We start from the raw sequence: 25,103 nt of genomic DNA, 5'->3' as shown, positions 1-25,103 counted from the left end.
CTTCGCTACCAGTTTTAAACCATGTTAGAAAACTATAGCACAGTCAGCTTCTGCACACTGAGGTACAGTGAAACCCTCGCTATAGCATGACCTTTGGGGTCCAAAAATTCCATCATGCTAAATGCGGGGTCGCGGTATAGTGGGGTTTGAAACTAGTCAGTTTTTCAGTGGTCTCCAAAGCAGTGCATTGAGGTGCACCACCTAGTGTCCCTGGTGCCTAGTGCCAGGGGCGGCTCTAGGGATTTTGCCGCCCCAAGCACGGCAGGCCCGCTTGCGGGAGGTCCGTCCAAGCCCCGGGACCAGCGGACCCTCCGCAGGCAAGCTGCATGAGGCAACCTGCCTGCCACCCCTGCGGCGCCAGCAGAGCGCCCCCCGCGGCTTGCCGCCCCAAGCACATGCTTGGCATGCTGGGGCCTGGAGCCACCCCTGCCTAACGCCCCGCAGGGGAGAGGAGCTGCGGCCCCCAGCCTGCTGGGGACAGAGAACTCCGGGGCCCTGTCTTGAAGTGGGAGAGAAGCCACAGCCTCACCCCTGCCGGGGACAGAGAGCACCGGAGAAGTCAGAGAAAAGCTGGGGCCCCGCGCCTGCTGGGGACAGAGAGCACCGGCACCAGCAGCCTCAGAATTCTCTGTCCCCAGCAGGTGCGGGGCTGCAGCTTCTCTCCCCTGCCATGGTGTTGGAGACCATTGGTACAGTACCCTACTGTATTATACCTCAAAGGGGAGCCAACCTGTGATCGCGTTATATGTGATTTTGCATTATGGCAGGGCACGTTATTGCGAGGTTTGACTGTACTTGGCCTAAATACTGTTTGCAACTCCTGCACTGGTAACCTCTTCCGGGCAGGGACTGTCTCTCAGTATGTATATGTGGAGCACTCAGCTATGGTTGCCAATTTTGGTTGAACATATTCCTGGAGGTTTCATCACAAGACATAAACTTTAATTAAAGATTGATCTTTAATTCCTGGAGACTCCAGGGCAATCCTGGAGAGTTGGCAAACCCACACCCAGCTCAATGGGCCCTGACATTAGTTGAAGGGGTGGCAAACCTGAGCCTGAGAAGGAGCCAGAATTTACCAATGTACATTCCCAAACAGCCACAGTCATACATCAGCAGCCCCCAATCCGCTTCCCAGCCCCCAGAACCTCCCACCTGCTGGCAGCCCCCAACAATTAGCACCTACTCCCCTCTCCCTCCACAACCAGCTGTTTCATGTATGCAGGAGGCAGGGTGGGGGGCGCAGGGGGAGGAGTGAGAGCATGGCACACTTAGAGGAAGGGGCCTTGAGGAAAGGGGTAGAGCGAGGGCAGGGCTTGGGGTTGGGCAGTGAGTACCCCCCAGCACACTGGAAAGTTAGCATCTATAGCTCCAGCGCCAGAATCAGTGCCTAGGTAAGGAGCTGCATATTAATCTCTGAAGAGCCGCATGCGGCTCCGGAGTCATAGGTTGGCCACCCCTGCTCTAGGCACTAGTGCAATCTAAACAAGAAGCATGAGGCATTCTGCAAGTACTTCTGTTCCTGATCTCATGCTGTGCATTGAGGAACTGCCTGGGAAGAAGTACTAACTCCGTTCTATGTTTTTGTTAGGCCTTTACCACATTCAACAGAGCCAGGATCTAGACTAGCTCTGTTACAGTGTTCAAATGTTCTTCCTTAATGTAGGGTATAAAAGTCTCATTATGGACCCAACCACTGTCAGCCAGTTTTAAACTACACTATTCCTCTTAATGCAGTTAAACAGCTGCAAAGTGGGGCCTTTCCGATTACACATTACTATTTGTATTATGGTAGCACCTAGAGGTTCCAGTTGACATCTGGGCCCTACTGTCCTAGACATGCAGAGTAAAAACCTGCCCCTGCTGCAGATTGTACAGTTGATATGGGGGGGGGGGGGGAAAAACCTCAGGCTGGCAGAGAAAACAGGCAGAGAGGGAAAGGGTCTTGCCCAAGGTCACACATCAAGTCAGATCACCTGCTTAGTGTTGTCAAGTTATGTGCTCAGACCGCTGCCTACCCTGCTGACCAACAGCATCTCATTGTTTCCTCCATGTCTGTATCCAGCTGTTGTTTCTTATCTTATACTTAGATTGCAAGGGGCAGGGACCATCTTTTTGTTCTGTGTTTGCACAGCACCTAGCACAGCTGAGTCCTGGTCCATGACTGGGGCTCTTAGGTGCTACCACAATACAAACAAACAAACAAACTGCAACAGAGGCAGCGGTGGGAATTGATCCCAGGTGTCCTGATTCCACACAAACCATGCCACCTCTCCCCCAGCCTTCTGAAGTATTTGCATTAACGTTAGGACAGGTCTTTCAAGTAATACTGTGCCTGAAGGAAGAGGGATAACTCATGAGTCACCACAAAACATTCGTGCTCTCTGAAACAGACAGACACACCTTGGCCCTGGGGAGGCTGGCATAACTCAGGATCAAACTTTGCAAGTGTTTGTCAGGAGGAACCAATCAATGGACCTCAGTTCATCCGAGAACATATTTAGGCTCACTTAACTTCTACAGGCCCAGGTGAGATTTATTCACACCTAAAGTATGTTTGATTGCAAGTGACAAAAAATTAGAGCACCAATCTCCCCTCTGGTGCCTTGGAAAGCATTTCCATTCAGCTGCTAGTCAGAAAGAAGATTGTTTGGCTTATATTAATTTTATGGTGGGGGCTGATTGGGGCAGTATTGCAATAAAAATGCAACAGTAGGAAGCAACAATGCCTCAACCAAGACTAGGGCCTCATTGTGCTAGGGCTCATATAGACACATAGCAAGAGATATTCCCTGCTCCTTGCAGTAAATAGACTAGATAGAAGTTTAGACAACATATACGTTAAATGGAAAGAGGCATTCACTCACGTACATTGATCTAGGTTAACAACATCAGATTATCAGTAAAATTTAATCTTTTTTAATTGGCACAACTACTGAATATTTCCTCTCTGCTGATTTATTGTCACACATTTCATCTGGGAACTCCCAAAATTATTCCTTTCCTTTTGGGGATGAGAAGCAACTTTCCAGCCCTCAGATTTAGTATTGAAAAGGTGAATTTTTAACCCAAGCCAGAAGTCCACAAGAGCTAAGAAGGTGCACAGATTAATGATTGAACAATCCACTTCCGCTGTGCAAGAGATCTTTGTTAAACAAATTAACCTTAAGAGCCTCCAGCTGAGTCAAACAAGTTGAGCAGAACAACCCCAGATCCTCCCTGAGAATTCACACAACAGCCTAAAAACATTTACAATCTACATATTCTATCTTTTAGAGTTATTATTTATTCCTGTAACATCAACCAAGATCGAAGCTCCATGGTGCCAGGCACTGTCTAGACACACAGCAAGAGGCAGTCCCTTCCTAAGAGAGCTTACAAGCTAAATAAGCAAGACAGATAAAGGGCAGAATTATCCCCATTTAATTTTTCTTTACCTGTAAAGTGATTTGCCCCAGGTCATTCAGAGAATCTGTGGCTGATCTGGGGACTGAACAGAGAACTCTTGACCCCTAACTAGAAGACAATCTGTCCTCTCATCCTTATTGCAAGAACAATCCAGTTCAGAGGGTCTCAATTCTTTTAATATTTAATATAGTTGGGTTCAAACGTCAGCTCTTTTCATTGGTACCCTGATGACTTATTAGAAACACCAACATAGAGAAGAATGCAGGATTCACACTTGGGCCTTGAGAAGAGAGAGCCCCTTGAACTGCTCAATAGCAAATACAGAAACGATGGAGTCACCATCCAGACCCTGGTAACAGTGGCTGGTGGTGGGTCTTCAGTCAGGGGCTGTTGGGAGACTTTGAGCGAACACAAAACAAACCCAGAGCAGGGAGGAATATAAAATGTCCTGCTCGATAGCATAGCATACTAGTTGAATAACCAGTGATCAAATCAGGACATCAGCACCATAAAAAAAAAAAAAAAAGAAAAAAAAAGAAAAAGAAAAAGAGATGACTGGGCATTTTCAGTGCCCATAAGGCAAAGGCCTCTTCAGTCCTGCTCCTGCCAGGGTTTGGCTGAGACCTCATCATAATTCACCAACTCACATTGAAAGAGGGATGCCACACCATTAGCTAAGCCTGTCTCACCAGTATGCAGCCCAGATGACAGCACTGCTCAAGAATTCTTTCCTTTTACATTTCTTATCTGACTGACCAAAACACACCAAAGGCCTGGAACAGATTATTGGCAACTAGCTTTCAAGGATGAAAGAGACAGTGTCCTCAGTTGGGAGAGAAAAGAACATCTTCTGGGGGGTTTCAAAGGAGCCAAGGGGAATTATGTTCCCAAATCCCACTGATTTCACCACTCAACTCCTTTAGGCAGGTTTGACTATTTCAGCCATGCACATTGCTGCCAAACACCAAGCCCAGGTTGAGCCACATTACAGTCTCAAAGCACATCCTACTGCAAGGAACATATACTTCACAGCTGCAATTATGTATAGATGGGACTGGATTTAAGAACAACATCCCAGAACAAAGAAGCGGATGAAAGCTCCATGGCTTTCCATTGGGATCAGTCTATGAATGAGACAACATCTAAAGAGAGATGGTCTGGTCTAGTAATTAGAGGACAGGCCAGACTGTGCATTGCTGTCTCTCTGCCTAGCTTTGGGCAAATTGCAGGCCTTAGCCTCTCTACTGCCTTCATCCCACTTTACACGCAAGGAAATAAATGCACCCAGGTGCTGTCAGCATTAATAAGTTAATTGTAAAATAGAAAGCTCCAAGTAAGTACCAATTTCCTTCCACCCCTTTCTTAACTCTTCCCTGAGGGGGCCTGGGGCAGGCCTTTTGGGACTAGTGAAAACCTCACTGCCACAAGAAGAAACGGGGTAAAGACTAGCTTCAGACTTCCAACAAAAATTCAGATCTTTCTTCCCAAACCATGGAAGATTTTACCGTCAGTTTAGAGCAGGGTCAAGCGCTTGGCATCATGCCCAAGTTTTCGGCAATCAAATCAATAACTACAGGGAGTACAGGTCCCCACCCCGTTAGAGATTAACCAGGAACTATTAAGATGGAGAGAAAAATAAACCCAAATCATTTTGATCTGTAAACCCTCCAGTGCTGGGAAAGCTGCAAAACAGGCAATAAGGTTGTGTAAGAGACCTTGTCTGCCAAAACTGAAACTTGGCAAAAGGGAAATTCCTCCCCAGCCCTTCACCACCGCAATTCAGCGGTTTGCAAACCCCTCCAGACGTCCGCACGCACCTCGAAGGCAGCTCGCATCTGAAGAAAAGCAACATACCTCTTGGGAGTCGCTGACAAGGTCCTGATCCCTTTACACTCAACCACACAAATCTTTCCTAACCAGCGAGATCGTTTATTTACCCCCTGCCTCTCCGCGGCGACTCCTCCCTCGCAGGCTCCTCCTTCGTGCCCCTGCTCACACACAAACCGCTTCTTGCAAATACGAGGGCCTGGGGCAAAACGAAACAGGAAAGAAGAGACATTTTGGTGCAGGCAGCTCCCAGCGTTAGCCCCCTTCTCCCAGGAGCACCGCGCGCCTGGCAAACGCCGCTTTAGCGGGAGCAGGTTGGCAGGGGCAGAGGAGAGTTTGTTTATAACTCCGATGTTGCTGCACTAACGCAGCTCTGGTCACGCTCTCCCCACCTCCCCGTTGTTTCTTCTCCGCATTGCAACAGCCTCCCTGCAGAGCTGCTGTGAGAACTCACTCCCCGGAGGAAGGGAGAGCCCAGGGGTGGGCAGAAGTGAACCGACCCTACAGGGGCCTCTTTAACAACGACTACGTGCGTAGCTCTCAATAAACTACAGCAGAGGAAACGGAATAGGGGGAAATGGTCACAGACGCTTTTCAACCTCCTCGCCTGAGCTTCCAGTCCCCTTAGATCTCTGCTCCTAGACACGAACACTTAGCCCCCTTCCATCCCGAATCCTGGTACCCTAACCCTCATTTCTAAGCTCCTACCCACACCTGAGCATCCAGGTGCCATTAATCCCTGCTCCCCAGAACCTACCTCTCTGCTTCTAGTCCACAGAGACTGTCCCACACCACTGATCAACCTACGGTGACCAGATATCCCGATTTGATAGGGACAGTCCTGATATTTGGGACTTTATATACACACACACACTCCTATTTCCCTCCACCCCCATCCCGATTTTTCACACTTGCTCTCCGGTCACCCTAAATCCACTCAAGCCTGACCCTCCATCCCTACTCTGTGATTTTGGCTTAACACTGCAGAGAGAAACCAGCTAGAGTAACCTGTGTGCATAACCTGCCTGGCTCCCCCAGATGTACAGAAAATGCAGGGTTTCCTTGCCCCCCCCCATAAAATTATTTCCTCTGTCTTGAAACAGAGCCAACCCCAAGTGCATGCCCCTGACTCAGAGCCTGCAATCAGTTCTGTTCATTGCTGACAACCAGGAGAAGGACGCTGTGATCCTAATCTCCACAAATTCTCCACCCCTCCTTCCTGTTCTCTCAGCACAACACCTGGCAAACAGGCTGCTATGCACTCTCCTTGGCATAGGGGAGGTGGAACTTGATGAAATAGTTGAGGAAGGTTAAATGTATCTTCGTACTTCTCCAGGGGTGAGCAGATACTGGACAAGTGTGTGTATGTGAATTAAAAGTTCAGTGTGATAGTTTTCCAGCGCTTTCCATCCCAAAGGAACCCATATAACTTTAAAGATTATATTGCTTTCTCAGGAAATGCAGCCACCTCTTCAACAGCTAACAGCAATGCCGAAAAAAGTTTGGGACAAGCAGAGCATATACAGTCTCTATATTAAACTGCATAGAGACTTCTGAGGAAACAGCATTTTGCTGTACTTTACCAGTGTAGATTGGGCTTTGCATTTCTTCCCATTCTACAAATGAGGGAAACTGAGGCATAATGCCAGCCTGCACAAGCATAGTAAGAACAGGGAAGGATGGGTGGTCTAGAGAATAAGGCAGTGTACTGGGAATCAAGAGATTGAGGGCTTCTCTACACTGCAAAGTGATCGACAAAACGTTTATCTTTCATGGGTATTTAAAAAAGCCTCCCTGCGAAAGACAAAAGTTTTGCCAATGCAAGTGGCAGTGTGAACACAGCTCTCTCCTGCCGACAAATCTAACGCTACTCGCAGGGCTGGAACTATTTTATCATCAAAAGTGCCGACAAAGTACAGAAAAAGAGCATTTACGCATACTGACATTTAGCGACAAGGCTGCGTCGACACAAGCTTGTTGCTAAAAGCTGCATGGTGTAGACAAGCCCCTAGATTCTACTGTCAGCTCTGGCACTGATGCACTGTGTGCTCTTGGGCAAGTCCCTTCCCCTCTCATTCGTTATTGATTTAGCTGCATGTAAGCTCTTTGCGGTAGACTGTCTCACTTTTGTCCAAGTGATGCACCTAGCACAACAGGGCTTGGATCTGTTTGGACCGGTAGGTTTTACTGTCACATAGATAACTTTTCTACATTAACTAAAGGAGCTGACTGTTTTAAAGAGTGTACTGAACATACAGGGATCCTCCCCTAGCACAGAAAAGCAGTGCCCTTGTGCATGCATTTTATTTGTTTAGACAGCAGTGCTGAATCAAAGGGTGAAAGATCTAGGCTCAAACTGACACGGGACTGAGAACTTGAAGACAGCATATAGCATACATACTGAGGTTAGAAGTAGGGCTGTCAATTAATCGCAGTTAACTCACGTGATTAACTCCAAAAAATTAACTGTGATTACAAAAATTAATCACAATTAATCACAGTGTTAAACACTAGAATACCAATTGACACTTAGTAAATATTTTAGATGTTTTTCTATATTTTCAAATACATTGATTTATATTGCAACACAGAATACCAAGTGTACAGTGCTCACTTTATTTTTATTACAAACATTTGCACTGTAAAAAATAATGAAATCTTTTTCAATTCACCTCATACAAGTACTGTATACAATCTATTGTGAAAGTGTAACTTACAAATGTAGATTTATCTTATTACATAAAGGCATTAAAAAACAAAACAATGTTATTAGAGACTACAAGTCCACTGGGTCCTACTTCTTTTTCAGCCAATCACTAAGACAAACAAGTTTGTTTACATTTACAGGAGCTACTGCTGCCTGCTTCTTCTTTATAATGTCACCTGAAAGTGAGAACAGGCTTTCATTCTTATGGCACTTTTGTAACCAGTGTTGCAAGGTATTTACGTGCCAGATATGCTAAACATTCATACGCCCCTTCATGCTTCAGCCACCATTCCTGAGGACATGCTTCCATTCTGATGATTCTCGTTAAAAAAATAATGAATTAATTAAATTTGTGACTGAACTTCTCGGGGGAGAACTGTATGTCCTCTGCTCCGTTACCCGCATTTTGCCATATATTTAATGTTATAGCAGGCTCAGATGATGACACAGCATGTTTAAGAACACTTTCACAGCAGATTTGACAAAACGCAAAGGTATGAATGTGAGATTTCTAAAAATAGCTACAGCACTTGACCCAAGGTTTAAGAATCTGAAGTGCCTTCCAAAATCTGAGAGGGATGAGGTGTGGAGTATGCTTTTAGAAGTCTTAAAAGACCAACACTCCAATGCAGAAGCTACAGAAGAACCTGAACCACCAAAAAAGAATATCAACCTTCTGCTGGTGGCATCTGACTCATATAATGAAAATGAACATGCATCTGTCTGCTCTGCTTTGGATCATTTTCAAGCAGAACCCATAATCAGCATGGACACGTCCTCTGGAATGGTGATTGAAGCATGAAGGGACATATGAATCTTTAGCACATCTGGCATGTAAATATCTAGGGACACTGGCTACAACGTTGCCATGCAAACACCTGTTCTCACTTTCAGGTGACATTATAAACAAGAAGCGGGCAGCATTATCTCCTGCAAATTGTAACCAAACTTGTTTTGTCTGAGCGATTGGCTGGCTGAAGCAGCACTGAGTGGACTTGTAGGCTCTAAAGTTTTACACTTTTATTTTTGAATACAGTTTTTTTTGTACATTTGTACAAAATTCTACATTTTTAAGTTCAACTTTCATGATAAAGAGATTGCACTACAGTACGTGTATTACATGAAGTGAAAAATACTTTTTTTTTAGTGCAAATATTTGAAATAAAATATAGTGAACACTGTGCACTTTGTATTCTGTTGTAATTGACATCAATATATTTGAAAAATGTAGAAAACATCCAAAAATATTTAAATAAATGGTATTATTGTTTTACAGCACAATTAATCGTGATTATTTTTTTTAATCACTTGCCAGCCCTAGTTAGATGTGAATAGGGTCTCAGTTTTGCGTTTTACCCAGCAGAGGGCAGCATATCTCTATACAAGCATACAGGAAGAGTGTCTCATTGCTGAGTGGCCAGCACCATTCACTGTAGCAGATTGGTGGTGGAAATGCTTCAAATGCAACTCCAAACGAGCTTTCAGAGGTGGGGAAGATGAAGTGCACAGAGAGGTAGCTTGGCACCATTAGTTTGCCTGCTGCAGTTTCAGAGACAGCATTTCATGTTTGTGCAGCATTGCTGTCTGCCGTGAAACTGCTACCATCTTTCATCCTAGTCCAAACAGCCTCTCTCAGTAGTAGGTCAAAACAAAGGCTTTTCTCTCAACGAAGAAAAATGGTACAACTCAGCTTGTTGCTAGTGAATCATAAAACATGGTGCAGGATATTAAGAAGAGGTGGGATTTTTTCCAACCCAAATTGTTGCATTCACAGCTGGAATGTGATTGAACCAATCAAATGTTTGGGGGTTTCATGTGGGGATTTGAGCACTTTGAACATCATAGAACCATGGGACTGGAAAAGACCTTGAGAGGTCATCAAATCCTATCTCCTGTACTGAGGTAGGACAAAGTAAACCTAGGCCATCCCTTTCAGGTGTCTGTCCACCCTGTTCTTAAAACTCTCCAATGATGGAGATTCCACAATCACCCTTGGAAGTCTCTTCCAGAACTTAAACTACCCTTATAGTTGGAAACTTTTTCCTACTGGCTAACCTAAAGTTATGTCTACACTGCGCACCAGACAGTGGTGCCACCGTAAGGTATGTAGTATAGCTGCTCTTTGTTTCTCCAGCTGACTAAATAAAGCCACCCTCATCGAGAGACGGTATCTTTGTGGATGGGAGAGTGTCTCCTGCCAACAAAGTGCTGTACACACCAGTGCTTTTTGTTAGTATAACTTTTATCAGTCAGTGGTGTGTTTTCTTCCCACACCCTCTACCAACAAAAGTTTTACTGATGAAAGTGCAGCATAGACAATTTCCAGTAATGAAGATTTAAGCTAAGCCCATTACTTCTTGTCCTACCTTCAGTGGATATGGAGAACAATTTAATCACAGTTCTCCTTATAACAGCCCTTAACATATCTGAAGACTTATCAAAGACCCTCTCAGTCTTCTCTTAAGAAGAAACACGATCATTTTTTTTTAAAGGTTTTCTAAACCTTTTGTTACTTCCCTCTGCACTTCCTCCCATTTGTCCACATTTTTCCTAAAGTATGGCACCCAGAAGTGTGCATAGCTCTCCAGCTGAGCAGTGAGCAGAAAAGGATGGTTACCTCTTATCTGACATACAAACACTCCCTGTTAATACACCCCGGAAAAATATTAGCTTTTTTCTATAACTGCACCAGCTTGTTGACTTGGGTTGTGATCCACTATAACCCCCAACTCCTTTTCAACAGTAGTACCATCTAGTCACTACTTCCCCATTTTGTATTGTGCATTTTATTTTTTTCTTTGCCAAGTGCAGTACGTTGCATTTGTCTTTATTGACTTTAATCATCTGGCCTTCAGAGCCAATTCTCTAATTTGTCAACGTCTTTGAATTCTCATCCTGTCTTCCAAAATGCTTGCAACCCTTCATAGCTTAGTGTCATCTGCAGATTTTAAAAGCACACACTCCCCTTCATTATCTAAGTCATTGTGAATGCAGAACAGAACTGACCCCTGTTGGGCCCCCACTAGATCTGGCCTCTCAATTTGACAGGAAACCTTTGATAACGACTCTGTTTATGGTCTTTCAATCAGCTGTGCGCCCACCTTATAGTGCTTTCATCTAGTTTGCTTATGAGAATGCCATGTGGGACTGTGTCAAAAGCCTCAAGAGCTGTGACAGGCACCCACATTTTTAGTAGGTCTTCTCTACACAGGCTACTATTGAGACATGGCTCTGTGAGGACACACTCTTGTTCCAGAATAGGAATGTCCAAATGGAGTTATTCACACATAGCTGTTCTTAATTCCATGTATAGACATACCCTTAGATTTCTACCACTAAGGTACGAGAAGGGACATGTCCTCCCATATAACAAGTCAAAGGCAGCCTAGGAATTCAGTGGCAAGACTGTCACTTTGTTTAGTGGTTAAGATTTGCATTTGCCTATTTACTGGAAATAAGGAGTTTCATGCCCCACCCAGCCATTGTCCCTACCTCCATAAGGGATGCCAGGCATCACAGTCTGAGAAAGTGCTTTGCCCTGGCTAAGATACTCTGCTAGATAGAATCTCATTGTCTTTGTGCATCCTCTATAGATGCTGGGGAGAGGGATGCCAAATTAAAGAGACTACCAAGCCTTGATTCCACATGAATTATTTTACTTGCATCAGATACTGAGCCAGATGAACATTGGCAGAGAGCATTCAGCTTGGTCAGTGAAGTCACCATGGCACTGACAGACATGGGGTCTGTTGTATTTGCTAACCCTTGTGGTCATCCCCAGTAGATCAAGATAATGTGACTATCAGTCATAGCATTGTGCAATAATTCTAGGTTAGAAAAGTGTGTCGTCATGTGTTAGCAGCCAGTACTAGTTGCTCTTAAAACAGAAGCCCCAGTATTGATTACATTCTTCCCTTCTCCTCCACCACCAATAAAGCCTTTTTGGTGCAAGTGGATATTACTGCCATTGTGAGTTTCCTTTGAGACCTGAAAGATTCAGATGCTCTGCTCAAACAGACCCACTAGCAATGTATAAATTCTGATTTTCTTCCCCAGGAATCCTTCCTCCACATCTGTGTTTGTCCCAAGCCTTAAGCAAGAACAACCACGATACCACAGGTCACTGCTATGCTCACTCAGTATCAAGTTTTGTTGCCCTGATAATCGTTACATTTACCAGGATTCTCTATTAACAGAAGCTAAACTTTTTTCCTGGACATTTTTATTAGAGCCCGTCCAGCTATTACATTGGGATTTGCACATTAAATAAGGCACATTTGAATAGCTGCATCAGCAGTAATTTTTTTTAAATACATAAGTACTGTCCTGTCTTCCTGTTCACAACCAGAATATATTCATAAAGTGCATGGGGAAAACATACTTCTGTGAACAGCAGAATAAGAACAAGTCCAGTGCCATTTGCAGTTCCTTGGGAAGAGACGTCTTGGTCCTGGAATAGAGAGTCACCCCACAGATCGCCAATCCATGCCAGTTCCATCAGGCTCCATAGTGACTCCTGGCTCCTGAAGGACTGCAGACCAAGAAACCCATGAGGCTTAACATATAACCACACTGGCAAGTCAAGTACCTATACACCTTACTGGGAAATACACATGATTATAGCCACTAAACATTAAGTCGTTGGTTGTAGACCACACTGCCTCTTGGATTCCAGTAGAGTTGCAGATAGCACCTTGGTGACAAGAACAAATTCCCAAAAGCAGAACTACTAGAGGGATACCCAGAGTCAGTGCTTTTGGAATGTCATCCAAAAGACACCCCACCTCTTTACTGAATTCTGCCCAGAGAAATGCAGTATTGACTCTGGAAGTAGCACAATCCATGCTTAATTTTCCATGTATGTTTTTCAGATGTATTTGCATGGTCCTGAAAAGGTTCAAATCTAAAGGAAAGTCTGAGGAGTAGGACTGGCCTCTTTCTCTGCCATGAGAGAGGGATTGTTTCCAGTTCACTGAAAGAAACCATTACACTTAGCCTAAAAGGCTAGTTCAACATGAGGTTTAAATTAACTCAAGTACAGTAACTGCATTCAAACAAGTTTAACTTGCTTATCGCTAGAACAGAAAGTGATTCCCCATCAATTCATTTCACCTTTAGTTATGAATATGGAAATTGGTCACTCAAGAACCCCCTTCCCCTAAAAAAGCAGTGTGTGTTCTTTCCAAATCAGATAAGAGAGCTGGAGGCCAGGAGAGAGGGACATGTCTCTACTTACTCTGCAGGCTATATGTTGCAACCGGCTCCAGCATTATTTTCTGAGGGAGGATAATAAAGTTCTGGGACCACTGGTTAGTGAATGGCAATAGGTCACCATCAGAAGTAATACTGGTACTTGGAGCATCTTCTGGGCTGCCTTCCTGTTCAGTCAGCTCACAAGTGCAGAGAGGGCAGCTTGGGGGTGTAACACCAGGTCCTCGGGGAAGTGAGTCCTTCTCATTCTTCAGGTAGCTTCTCAGTGCTCCACTGTGATGAAGGGGTCGTTCACGTGACCAAGCCCAATGGGATGGCTCCTTTGACATTATCTAGATCAGAAGAGTATAGACAAACCAATTTTTTTCCTTGCCACTGAACCTTTCTGGATTCACTTAAAACTGTATTCAGTAAGATTTAAAACTCAGCATGATTTTGTCATATCTAGTCCTTTTAGTGCATAGGACAGGAGTGGTCAAACCATGGCTCGTGAGCCACATGCAGCTCTTTTACAGTTAAAGTGCAGCTTGTGGAGCACCCACGCTCCGTCCGCCTACCAGACTGTGTGAGGGGGAGCTTGGGACCTCTGCCTTGCAGTGGGGTGGTGGGATAGGGACTTTTACCCAGCAGAGAGGTTGGGGCTGAAGCCCTGAGCCCCAGCAGGTGCATCCTGACTCTTGAACTTCAGAAGATTGTTGTATGCAACTCAGAGGGTCAGTAAGTTTGGCCACCCTGGTATGGGGCTTCAATGACAGTAAGAACTACAGTGTAGCATCTGAACATTCTCCCACAGATTTATCTATCAGACAGATTTATTGAGATAAGAATGATTTGATCATAACTAAAGCTAGACTAGCAACTGCTAATTAATGTTGGCGGAGAAGACATTTGCAGAGGGTAAAGGTGGCGACTATTCAGTAGAATCCTCAGTGGTGACCCAAGAATCTTTAAACTTAAGTATGGATTCTGTACTAAGAGTACTGTCTTGAAAGTCCTAGAGACTGAGGTTTTATTTAATTTCTGAGGAATAACTAGACAAATGCACCCCCTACAATATTCCTGACCTTCCTAGTGTGCTAGTAGGGACAGTTATCCTCCCATGGTCAGTTCAGGCCTTAACCCTTTATCGGAACTGGATTTGCATAGACTATTGATTCTAGTGACTATTAATGTGTTAGCCATAGTCCCAGTATTACAAGGATGTAAAAATATGTCAGCCATGGCTAACCTCATCACAACAGCGCCGGCTGACCACTGCTCGGTAGTTCATTTTAGCCCAGAAGCCATCCCTCAGTTTTAAGAACTGTGGGAACAGCTGCCGCCAGTTGTCACCAAGGGCCCAGGGAAAGATCTCATACTTGTAATCCTCTTCATCTTCCTCCATGTCATTAGCCAAGTACCTGCATCAGGAAAATGAGGCAAAACAGACTACGTCCATACAAATTCTTCTAACCAGGGCTTCTCAGAAGCATGCAGCCTAGGAAGTTGTATGGTACAGCCTGGAATTGTTATAGCAGCTTTCAGTGTAGCAAGTGTTAAGCCTTAACGCTCCAGCATTACATTTATAAAAGAGAGAGTGTTCTAAGCCACAGAACTATACTATAAGAGGCTTTTGCAAATCACTTGTTTCCAAGTAAGGCCAATTGTGTTTAGGTGCATACCATAGCTCGTGAGTTTTTCCTATAGGTGCACAGAACTACAAGTGGAGTATGTTGTGTGAGAACCTGTTTACAACATAAAACAGTAGATACCAATTCTATTTCAATATTCTATTAGAGATGTATAGTTTGAAAGCCGATGTGATTAGTTTGGGATTGGATTGATGCTGTGTTTGCCTTTAAGGGAATAATTCTCATTCCCACCAACATAGCTCTACACCACTCTGATACAGTAAAGTATCCTCACAAGTAGGTCCATAGCCAGAACAGCTTTAGAGTAAGAATCAGGCCTCAAGTGTCCATGCAGTACATTCAGCTGCAGGTGTCATACTTAAAACCTTAGTACGCGAAGAAGGGATTGAAGAGCAACCCATAGAAGCCTCTCTTGCTACTAGATCATGGTGGCAATGGAGTTCACTCGCAACCATTGTGGAAGATTTCACCATCTCCTGACTTCTGAAATGGTAACTGTAGGAGCCCGGTCATAGACCTGGACACCACTGCGGTAGGCACCGTACAAACAGAATAAAATGCTCCTTAACCATAAAGGGAGAAAGGACACAAGTATGACTTTGGGATCCCTGCATCCAGCCCATGTAATTAAAATTAATCAGGATCCCACTGATTTGTGTTTTACCATCATTAGCCTCTTGAAACACAACGTTAAAAAAATATCCACTAGCCTCTACCCAATAATGAAGTCTTATACTAGTGTTAGAGGGAAACCCTTTGAAATCATCTACTTAAACTAACGTGAAACACTGCAATTAAATTGTGCTTTTCCCAACTGCGGGACAATTATGAATGATCAGTATGGCACGGGGAATTTTTTTGGGGGGTAGGTGCAGGGAGGTTTAAGTTGAGTATAACTTCTTCGGATACCGGTGTGTGTACTGTGGACCTAGACGCTATTAAACTATACTCCTAATAGCCATTCCTCCTGCCAAACCATTTGGTGCCATGGACTAGGTAACCCGGTTGGTCTGCCGCATTCTACTGTCTATGAATTATTTATATAGTGGGATCTTTACAGACTGGGATCACAAGGTTAAGAGCTAAAAGGTACTTACAGAGCAGTGAAAAGGTTCATCCGTGTGTATTCACTAATATGCAGGCCAGCACGTTTGAAGTAAGTCAGAGTCATGGCTAGAAGATACTAAACAAGAGTTACCTTTAATAGACCCAGTTCTGGATCAGAAGAACCAAAATATGTTCTATCTAGAATTTAAGTTTAAAAACAAAAAGAAATTGAGCCATAAGAGGAGAGAGTGAAGAAAGGAAGCATTTTTGTGGAGGCTTGCTAATTATTCGTATTATCATAGCCCTTAGGAGCCCCAGTCATGGACCAAGACCCCATTATGCTAGTCCCTGTGCAAACACAGAACAAAGCTTCCAAATACAAGACGAGACAACAGACGGATACAGACGGATTTACAAGGAAACAATGAGACAGTGTTGGTCAGCCTGTTAAGGAGTGGTCTATACACACCAGTTAACTAACTGCAGGCAAAAAAAAATTTCCCATAAGCTTCATGGCAGAGGAGTTTTTAAGGAGAAATATGAAGGTGGACAGAGTTAGTCCTGCTGACATTTACAGTGAGCTTCTCCCAAGCATGATGGGCAGCACAGGAGAAAGCATATGACAGCTTAGGACTACAATTCATTTTAATGCAACATCTATAGAATCCCAAAGTCCTTTACTAGAGTGACAGCCATAAGAAGTCAGACTGAGTGTCTATTTTCAGCAGTGCTTAATCTGTGCCAAAGCTGAGCCCCAGCACCTTGAGGCTTGGCAGTTTATAGCCCCGGCACTTCTGGGCTTACTGGATCAGTTATTAATGTAATAAAAAAAATTGCTTGAGCCCCAGCACCACTTTCATTACAAATTAAGCACTGGTTCTAAGACCATTACCACTCCCTACAGTTTTCCCCAAGGGCTAAAGCCTTGTGCTTTGTCTCAGCCTAAAAGGGGATTTAGGGAAAGTTTGAAGAAAAGTGATGGAATCATTTGAGTTATGAATGTAAAAATATCAGTCTTCAGTGGGGATGAGGCCCTGGCTCTTGTGTTAAAGTTTGGTTTATAAGTTAGAGATACTACATCAGAGTCAAAAAGTGAGAGTCATTAAACTACTGTACATTGCTATTTAGAAAGGTTGTTATAGGGAAGTTGAAGGGAAGTAAGGAAGTTGGAGCATGAGGGACATACCTTATCTGAAATCTTGTAGCATATGTCCATAGACAAGAACTCTTGTACCAAGTCATCCTCTGGTAAAGGGAAGAAAAAGTAAGGCAACTGTATTTAGTTGATTCATATTGTTCAGTGATTGTTGCTTTCAGAATATGAGTAATGTTTCCCACTGTAGCAATGGTGGAATCTTTACAAGAATCTCTCTAGAATGACCTGCCTAGGTAGTTTATAGTGTGAATTTAGAACATGGTTCCAACACTGTTCTCAGACAAGAGACTTTCACAGTTTGTGGTCAAAGAAACTTGCTGGAACTCTACTAAACATAGCAGCTTAAACATAGTTGTAGCTAGCAGTGCCATACTCCCAGACTGGACAAAGTCTAGACTTCCATCAAAATATTCCATTTCTAAAATGGAATTTTAAATACTTTGCACTTATGACACTTTGTTCAAGGTTCTCAGAGCACTTTAGAACATGGTATCATCCAACATTTACAGGTGGAGACAAGGGAATTAAGTCAAAGATTTTTTTTTGTTGAGAAACCCACATTTCCTTACTCCCCATACTGTGTGCTAAACACAGATAACATTCCCCTTTTGTAAGCAGCTATCAACCTGAACAGTCAAATTATCAACTTGAATCCTCCAGATCATTAAAATTTATCTTGGATACAAAGCTTATCTTATCATAGACAGTTAAAAATACCTCTTCCCTGCAATTCCCTGCTCAGGTTTACTGCCAGTTGGTCACCACAGTCTTATCCAGCCTTGGGAACCCATTCCGAATACACAGTACAGTTTTGTATACCATATTTTGTCTAAACTGTATATCCCAAGATGCTGGACAGTTTGAATGACTGGTATAGCCTCCTACCCAGTAGGAGGAAGAAGGCCTCTTGTTCTTCCCGCTGTAGATGGAATGGAGGTCGCTGCATGCTTTTCAGCACTGCTATGGAATGCTCTCTCTCAGGGATTCGCATCCTGCTACGCGCTCCAATGCCCTTTGTGCTGTTGTGATGTGGTCTCATGTTCCCTGGCTTCACCCCAGTGGTGACCACAGGAGGGACATGGGAAATACTCTGAGTATGCCTCATTTTTTTACTGGTATTAGTGGAGGCTCAGGGGCTTTTCTGCAATGGAAAAGGATTAAGAAGTAGAATTAACAGAATAGGTAATTCAATAGGAAACTCTTTCAGTAAAGGTTACCATTTCCAAATCAAGCCTGAATCAGTAGCAATCAAGAGCTGTTACCACATGATGGCTGTTTGGTGGCCTGAGAGATATTAGTTACTGGTTTTGTGAAACTCATAACTATCCACTGGGAAGTGGACTAAGACCCATCACAACAACTGAAGTTGGACAGCTGCCTTCATTGCAACTCAAAGGTTAAAGGCTGACTCTGCCACAGATTGAATACCCTTCTTCTCTAGAGGCAGGCTTAAGGCACAGTGGGACCCAGTTACAGCATTGTGAGACAGTTTGTACTGCTACTGCCCATGTTGCACCTGTTCTAGAGATATAGCAGTCACTTGCATTTCCACAATTGTCAAGCTGTCACACCCAGCAGCACCAGGAAAAAAAAAAATTAAAGAACTGACCGGTCCAGTTTCACTGTCCAAGCTGAGTAAACTTTTTTTTAAAAAAAAGGAAAAGCAAATCAGGTTTAAAAAAAATGAAGGTCTCAATTTTTACAAGATCATAATGACTGCAAGTGCTGAACCTTAAAGGGTCCTGATTTTCAGAAAGCACAGAGCATCTACTCTCTGAAAAATCAGGCCCCTTTAAGGTGTCTCAAGTTCAGCACCTGCAGTCATTAAGATCTTGTACAAATTGAGACATTTGATTTAAAAACTATGATTTTTTTCTTTACATTCATTTATCAAGATAAAGTTAGTTGCAAGAGAAATGGAAAGAAAAATCCCTCCACAATGAAAATAAGTTAGTAGTTTAATACATACAGACAAGCCAAGAAAATAATGGTCCTTCTGCTGGCTTTTCAAAATTACTGCTCATTATACATCCAATGCTGAAGCACAAGACTGTATCAATTTGCATTTTATGTTTGTTAATTCAGAATATCCTGCCTTCACCCACACTATGCCAGTGTGGAACTCCCTGACCCATGAGATACATGGTGCTGACGTGCATAAATCTAAAGAAAAAGCTTAATTTGTTTTATAGCTCCTGTTACTACGTTTTAAATCACTCCTACAATACTTTGGACTTGCAAAGAGCCTTTTGGGCTGTGGTAAATGTGTGCTAAAGTTTTGGCAATCTAAACATTTAACTGTTTTTAAAAATAAAAGTTTTAACTATTTAACTGTCCATATAGGATGGGAAGGAAGGGGGCATACAACAATACCTGTTAAATTTAAAAGGATAAAGTCAGCAGGGATAGCTGAAAATGGAACTGTGCAATTAATCATGCTAAAGACACATTAATCATCAATGCCTTAAAGCCTTCCAAAATACCAGTTTAGACCTCTGAATTACCATTTAAAATTCCCTGTACAACACACACACAGACAGTTACTTGTTTTAGGGTGAAGAGTGGGTGTTAAGACACTGTCAAATCTGTTATTGTAGATTAGGATCTGAACTCCTCCCCTCCTTTTTAATCCATTTGCAGAACTATGGTCCCACCAACTCAAAAAGATACTTCCAATACCCTTTTCTAACTCAATAACTAATTTACACACTGAACAATACAAGTGTCAGAATTACTGTAGACAGTGAGAAAATAATATAAAACACTTTCACAAAGGAGATATGTTTTCTCGTTTCAAGGTGTTTGCCCTTATCCTACACTTGTCTATGAACGCATTTAGTTAGAATACCCACACTGAAGTACTTTAAAAAGTAATACAAGACTACATTTTGGAAGAGGAATATTATTCTGTCAGACCTACTATGAGGGGACAGAATCTCAAATTACCTCATGTTTAATTTCCACTTGCTTTCTGTCCCTATAACCTTGTCAGAGTCCCACGTCTTTGTTCAGCTTGTTTTTCTAGGGCCTCCCCCCAACTTCATCAACCATTTCCTCACTTTCCTCCTACCTCCACTTCCCCCCAAAAGAGCCTTTTATCAAGAAAAGCGCAGTTTAAGTTTAGTGGTCTCTTCCCAGCAAGTGGTAAATACAAATTAAACCAGAAAATAGGATTTAAAATTTGTTCTAGAGTCTAAACAATTTGTTCCTACACAAGCCGGACAGATTTTTTTTTTGCCTCCATTTGACCATTCAGAAAATATTTTTAACAATCTCACCAAAAAAAATTAATATGTAGGTATTCCATTACCTCTTAAAGTCCATTCCTCACAGGAGGCAATGAAAAAGAACATTTAGAGAGAGAAAATACTTATTCAACAGCAAGATTAATCAGCTCTCTACCACACAGACCTTCCCTGACTGCTGACCCCATATTGTATGTAATATTCTTCAAGAATTAATTTTAATTAGTGAATTACCACCAGTCTAGATAATTAATACAGCATTGGGTAAGAGGGATCATTTCTCTCTCTCTTTGGGGACATGGGGCAGAAGACAGGCAATTGTCTGAAATGTAGATTGAATTCCCCCATTTAAAAGGTTTCTTTTCCTAAAGTGGGTGTCAAATCCAACACACTAGTTTTCTTCTCTCCTATCCCCACCCTATTTTTCATCTGTAAAAGCATCCTCCTAACCTTTAACATAAGAATAATCCCAAGAATATCACTAATTAACCTTAAAGTTCCCAGAATCACTTTCAGGGACACACTATTAGAACAGTTTGATGGTCTAATCCTTGCATTTTTTTTTAAGCCTTAATTATATACATTTCTGAAGACAGCTGGAATACCAAATAATTTCTAAGTGACCAAAATGCCTCCATGCAGGATATCACTTGGTAGTTCTACTACTATGAAGTCAGATCCTGCAACTCTGAAACAATCAAGCAGTACATGTTGCCATTATATACTGTAGCCCTTTTCAAGTGCAAACACTATCCCAATTTTACAGATGAGGAAAACACTGGGGCACAGAGATGTGAAGCAACTTTGCTCCAAGTCTCAGAATAAGGTATGAAACTTAGGCATTCGAGTGCCTAGTTCTGTGCTCTAACCTCTAGTCAACACTCCATTCCAGAGCTGGGAGTAGAATGGAAGCCCTCTGCTTTAACTGATGAGCATGCTATCTAGCCACAGCCTAGCTGGCCATTTTAAGTACCTACTTAGACATACAACCTTCCCCACCCGCTGCACTTGATTCATTTTTCAACACCTCAAATGAAGGAAAAGTGATCCATTTTCATATTTTTATGAACTACTGACTGTAGAGATCACAATTGCCAGTTTTAGCAACCATGGTACCCAGTTTGGAATGACCTGAGGCCAATACCACATGGCAGTTTTGACCCAACACCTGGGCTTCTTGGAATTAAAGCAAGTTTTGGGCTTTACATGGACCTCAGGTTAATGCAACTGACAGAGTTAGGGCAAAAAAGATTTTCACCTCAGATTTCAACATTTGGGCTTGTTTTGGGTTTGTTTTTTTAAAAACTAGACTAAAGTCAGATGAAACCCAACCATTTTGGGGCCTTACAAACATCAAACAAAGGTTTAGGCTTATGGAGCTTTGTGGAGAGCCTAAGCCACCACATTAAATGGGGCAGATCTAATTCACAAAAAAACAGCCTTTCAGGCAAATGTTGTAGGGTTCATAAGAAAAGGGGAGGAAACAGTTTGCACAAACCAAGTCAGCTGTATTTCACTCCTCCGCTTGACCCACTATCCCCTTAGTCTACACAGGGGCTATAAGAAGAGTATTTGGGGGTGAGGGGGGGAGCCTTGGTACCTTATTTCCCTCTCAGGGTAGGGGAATGATTGGGGATCTTTCAACACACCCCAAATACACACACACAGGTACAGCATTACCTCCTCAGTATATGTAGTGGAATGATACATGCCCCCATTACAGCAGGGGCAGGAAGGCTGTAGGAACAGCATTTCTGGGGTTACCATTAACACCCCTCCAACCACTACCTGGTGCATTACTACCACATCAGTGCATGGGCCACTACTACACACTCAGTATATGGGGTGACCCTCCCACACACACTTTCTTGCCTCACTCATCCCCCCGGGGATAGGGGGAGGGAAACATAAGGCACCATTTTGAGGAAGAATAAGGATTCCCTTTTCCAGTCAAATGAGCCTCCACTTCACCCCCCCCCCCCGTTTTAATATGGGGAATGGTTAATACCTACTACTCACCCCGTTACCCATAGGGGGCCATGGAGCGAGTGTGAGGGGAAGGGAGCGAGAAGCTGCTCCTCCCGTTATGGCCCCTCCCTACCAACTGCTTTTCCCGCCCTCGCATCCCCCCCGCCCCTCACCTGAGCAGAGCAACCAAGCAACGCGCACGCGCGCAGCAATCACGAAGGGGTAGTATCAGCCTTACCCCGCCCACTTACCCACTCTTGGCTTCTATAGGCTCAACCCTGCCAGCTCTTAGCCAATCAGAGATGGGTAGACCAGCCTTTTGCAAACTCCCGTCAATCAAAGAGCAGGACGTCAGAGGCGGGACTTCAGTCCCTATTAGCCCGTGGGGATGGTGGGGAGGGATGTTGCTGAGAGGCTAGGCTAGGTTACGCATGTGTGTGGGCTCCAGGAGGGCTATTTGAGGTCCACCCAATAACTCTCATTGTGTGTTTATTATAGGGTCGCCTGCAAACATAACTTCCTATAGGAGCACATATATCAGTTCAAGCTGCCCCCATCCCACACTTAGTGCAACTGGAAGTCAGGACTCCTGGGTTTTACTGGATTCTGATAAGGTGTGTAGGAGCTATTCAGACCTTCAGCCAATAAGTCTCAAGGGATATTTATTATAGGGACACCTGTCCATATAACTTCCTATAGGAGCTTGTGTGTCAGAGTATGGTGAAATCAGCCCACATTTAGCACAACAGAGTCAGGACTCCTAGGTTACATTCCCAACTCACCATGTGACCCTAGTGTGTGGCAAGTCACATACCAGCCTGGACCTCCCATCCTTTGTCCAAATGTCCCTGTTATTTTGCAGTGGTGAGGGCGACAGCTAAAACAAAGCCTCATTGGGGCTCAGGAAGCACAACACATCAAGACCAGTGCAGTGACTAGATTATCAGACATAGTTGTGTGAGCTACAAAGCCTCAAGCTCCCTGCATAGCATGCACAGCTATGGTCTAGTCTAATACACACACAACTGCCAGCTTGTCAAAGTCCCTGACCTACCATACAGTTTAACAGAAAAACCTGCCATCCACTTTAACACACACACATATACATACATGTCATCCATTTTAAAGCACATATACCTGGCTTCCAGACAGTATTAGATACACACACACTTTCAGATTAACACACACATCCACCATTCAGTTTAGAACATGCAAAGAAACACCTGATGCCCAGTTTTACACACATACCTGCCATCCAATTTAACTTTACTTAAAATTCAGATTACAGTGCCCATCATACTGACCAATATTGTCTAATTGTTTCCTTGTACTGCTGTCTGTCCATATCCATCCTTTGTCTCATATCTTATACTTAGATTGGAAGATCTTTGGAGCAGGCAGCATCTTTTTGTTCTGTTTGACAGTGCCTAGCGCAACGGCGGGTCCTGGTCCATGACTGGGGCTCCTAGGTGCTATAATAATACATTAATAAATAAATAACCTGATGGAAGGCACTTTCAAGGCCTGAAACACACTAACCTGAAACACACAGGCTAACAATTCTATGCACATGGGTTCAAAATGTATCTTAGTTCATAGGTGAAAAGATACTTGATGCCTTATTTGTGTGCATTGCAAGCATATTTGTCAGTCACAGCTCAAGGGAGCTCTGGACTGAAAAATCAGCCAGTACTGTGGGATAAGACTGAGATGTATTGGCAAAACTGTGTGTAGTGGGAACAGGGGCCCAGCACTGTGGTGGGTATTATTTGCTACCGAATTAGAACAGTGGCATTTTACACACCCACTTTTGAACTCACTTCGCACTGGTATAAAAGACTAAACAAGGTGAAGGGCAGTGCAGAAACAAACTCGCAGACTAAAACAGCAGTACTGCAGAACCATCTTGAGATGCATTGGTTTGGCAGAGCTATGTGGTGAATCTGGGATTAGAAGGGTATTGCAGATCAGGAGAAATTAACTGTACAAGGGAAGTTTCCAGCAACTGTTCAAACCAGAACTCCAGGGATATGCCTTACTTTCTTGAGCACTAAATTGACTTACAAATAAAATGAGGCACTAGGTTGTTTGTTTTGCAATAGTTTTATTCAATAATAGAGTCACACAATTCCATTTAATTAAGTCAAATACATTCCCAGCCTGAAGGATTTTACTTGCAGGAAAGACCGAGCATCTCAGATACAGAAGTGTTCACTTTCTGATGCAAGTGAACAGTAAAGCAGAGTCAGATCTGTTACCATAGTGGCAGGGAGATGACAAATGCAGAGTAGGGAGGATGTTTATTCTCTCTGATCTCTCTCTTTTGCATCTTAATGATCTCAGGACTATAGCACATATCGCCTGGTGCCGCATATTTTTGACTTGTAGGAAATGTTACAGTAAAATTTATGACTGATATCCAAGGATCTAATAGCATTATCTCATAGTATCCTTACCTTATGGTTTTACATCTGGAAAAACTAAGGCACACAGAGCTTAATTACCCAAGGTCACTCACATGGCAAGTCAGTGTCAGAGCTACAAATGGAACCCCTGACTTCCGGCACCACTCTGCTCTAACCCACTAGACCCCACTCCCTTCCTTGAACTGGGAAAGAACCCGGCAGATATGGCTCCCACTCTTGTGCCCTATCCATTGTCCCACAGTGCCACCCTCACCCTGGACCTGAGGGACCCACTTCTCCCCTCGGGCAGAGCTGGTGGGGAGGTGACGAGATGGGAATCTGGGATGAGAAAATACCCAACTCATTACACACACGCAGACTCCACCACAGGTCTGTTCTATAACCTGCCCCATAATCCCTAGCAACAACTATTCCTTCCTCATTGGTCAGCGCTGGGGATTTTTCTGATTAGAGGACACCCATGACGCTAGACCAATC

General features: G+C 43.4%; 3 protein-coding genes across 9 annotated transcripts in view; 1 reads left to right on the top strand and 2 right to left on the bottom strand.

The window, feature by feature from the left end:
* Positions 1–6,028, bottom strand: part of CAPN1 (calpain 1) — a 50,117-nt gene extending 44,089 nt beyond the window's left edge. Inside the window, exons 1-2 of one of the 6 annotated variants that reach the window (XM_075073383.1) lie at positions 5,993–6,028; positions 5,346–5,434 (exon numbers count right to left, since the gene is read on the bottom strand). The gene's annotated coding sequence lies outside the window, so the exon portion shown is untranslated. Of the gene's footprint in view, positions 1–5,225; positions 5,717–5,992 lie in introns of those variants that run through there. The other 5 variants (XM_075073382.1, XM_075073379.1, XM_075073380.1 and 2 more) reach the window with 5 other exon arrangements.
* FAU (FAU ubiquitin like and ribosomal protein S30 fusion) overlaps positions 1–25,103 on the top strand; it is a 140,551-nt gene that overhangs the window by 52,639 nt on the left and 62,809 nt on the right. The gene's annotated exons all lie outside the window — the stretch shown is intronic.
* On the bottom strand, positions 11,596–23,649 carry SPDYC (speedy/RINGO cell cycle regulator family member C). Of its 2 annotated transcripts, none has more exons than XM_032804395.2 (7): positions 23,505–23,649; positions 17,873–18,128; positions 17,018–17,076; positions 15,882–15,967; positions 14,382–14,553; positions 13,179–13,485; positions 11,596–12,473 (listed from the first exon to the last, which is right to left on the bottom strand). In XM_032804395.2, the coding sequence occupies exons 2-7, from the start codon at positions 18,090–18,092 to the stop codon at positions 12,406–12,408; spliced, it is 912 nt and encodes a 303-aa protein (XP_032660286.1). In that variant the 5' UTR covers positions 18,093–18,128; positions 23,505–23,649; the 3' UTR covers positions 11,596–12,405. The 2 variants fall into 2 exon arrangements, with proteins under 2 accessions (XP_032660286.1, XP_032660285.1); XM_032804394.2 differs by lacking the exon at positions 23,505–23,649 and adding an exon at positions 22,374–22,423.

This window comes from Chelonoidis abingdonii, chromosome 17, assembly GCF_003597395.2.
Source record: "Chelonoidis abingdonii isolate Lonesome George chromosome 17, CheloAbing_2.0, whole genome shotgun sequence".
Lineage (NCBI taxonomy): Eukaryota > Metazoa > Chordata > Testudines > Testudinidae > Chelonoidis > Chelonoidis abingdonii.
This window is presented reverse-complemented; position numbering and strand designations above follow the sequence as displayed.

Coding starts and splice junctions, on each gene's coding strand:
- SPDYC (XM_032804395.2), bottom strand. CDS start 18,092: ATGAGGCATACTCAGAGTATTTCCCATGTCCCTCCTGTGGTCACCACT. Junction 14,554..15,881: donor ATGAACCTTTTCACTGCTCT/GTAAGTACCTTT, acceptor TTCCTGATGCAG/GTACTTGGCTAATGACATGG. Junction 13,486..14,381: donor GCCGGCGCTGTTGTGATGAG/GTTAGCCATGGC, acceptor CTTCTGATCTAG/ATAATGTCAAAGGAGCCATC.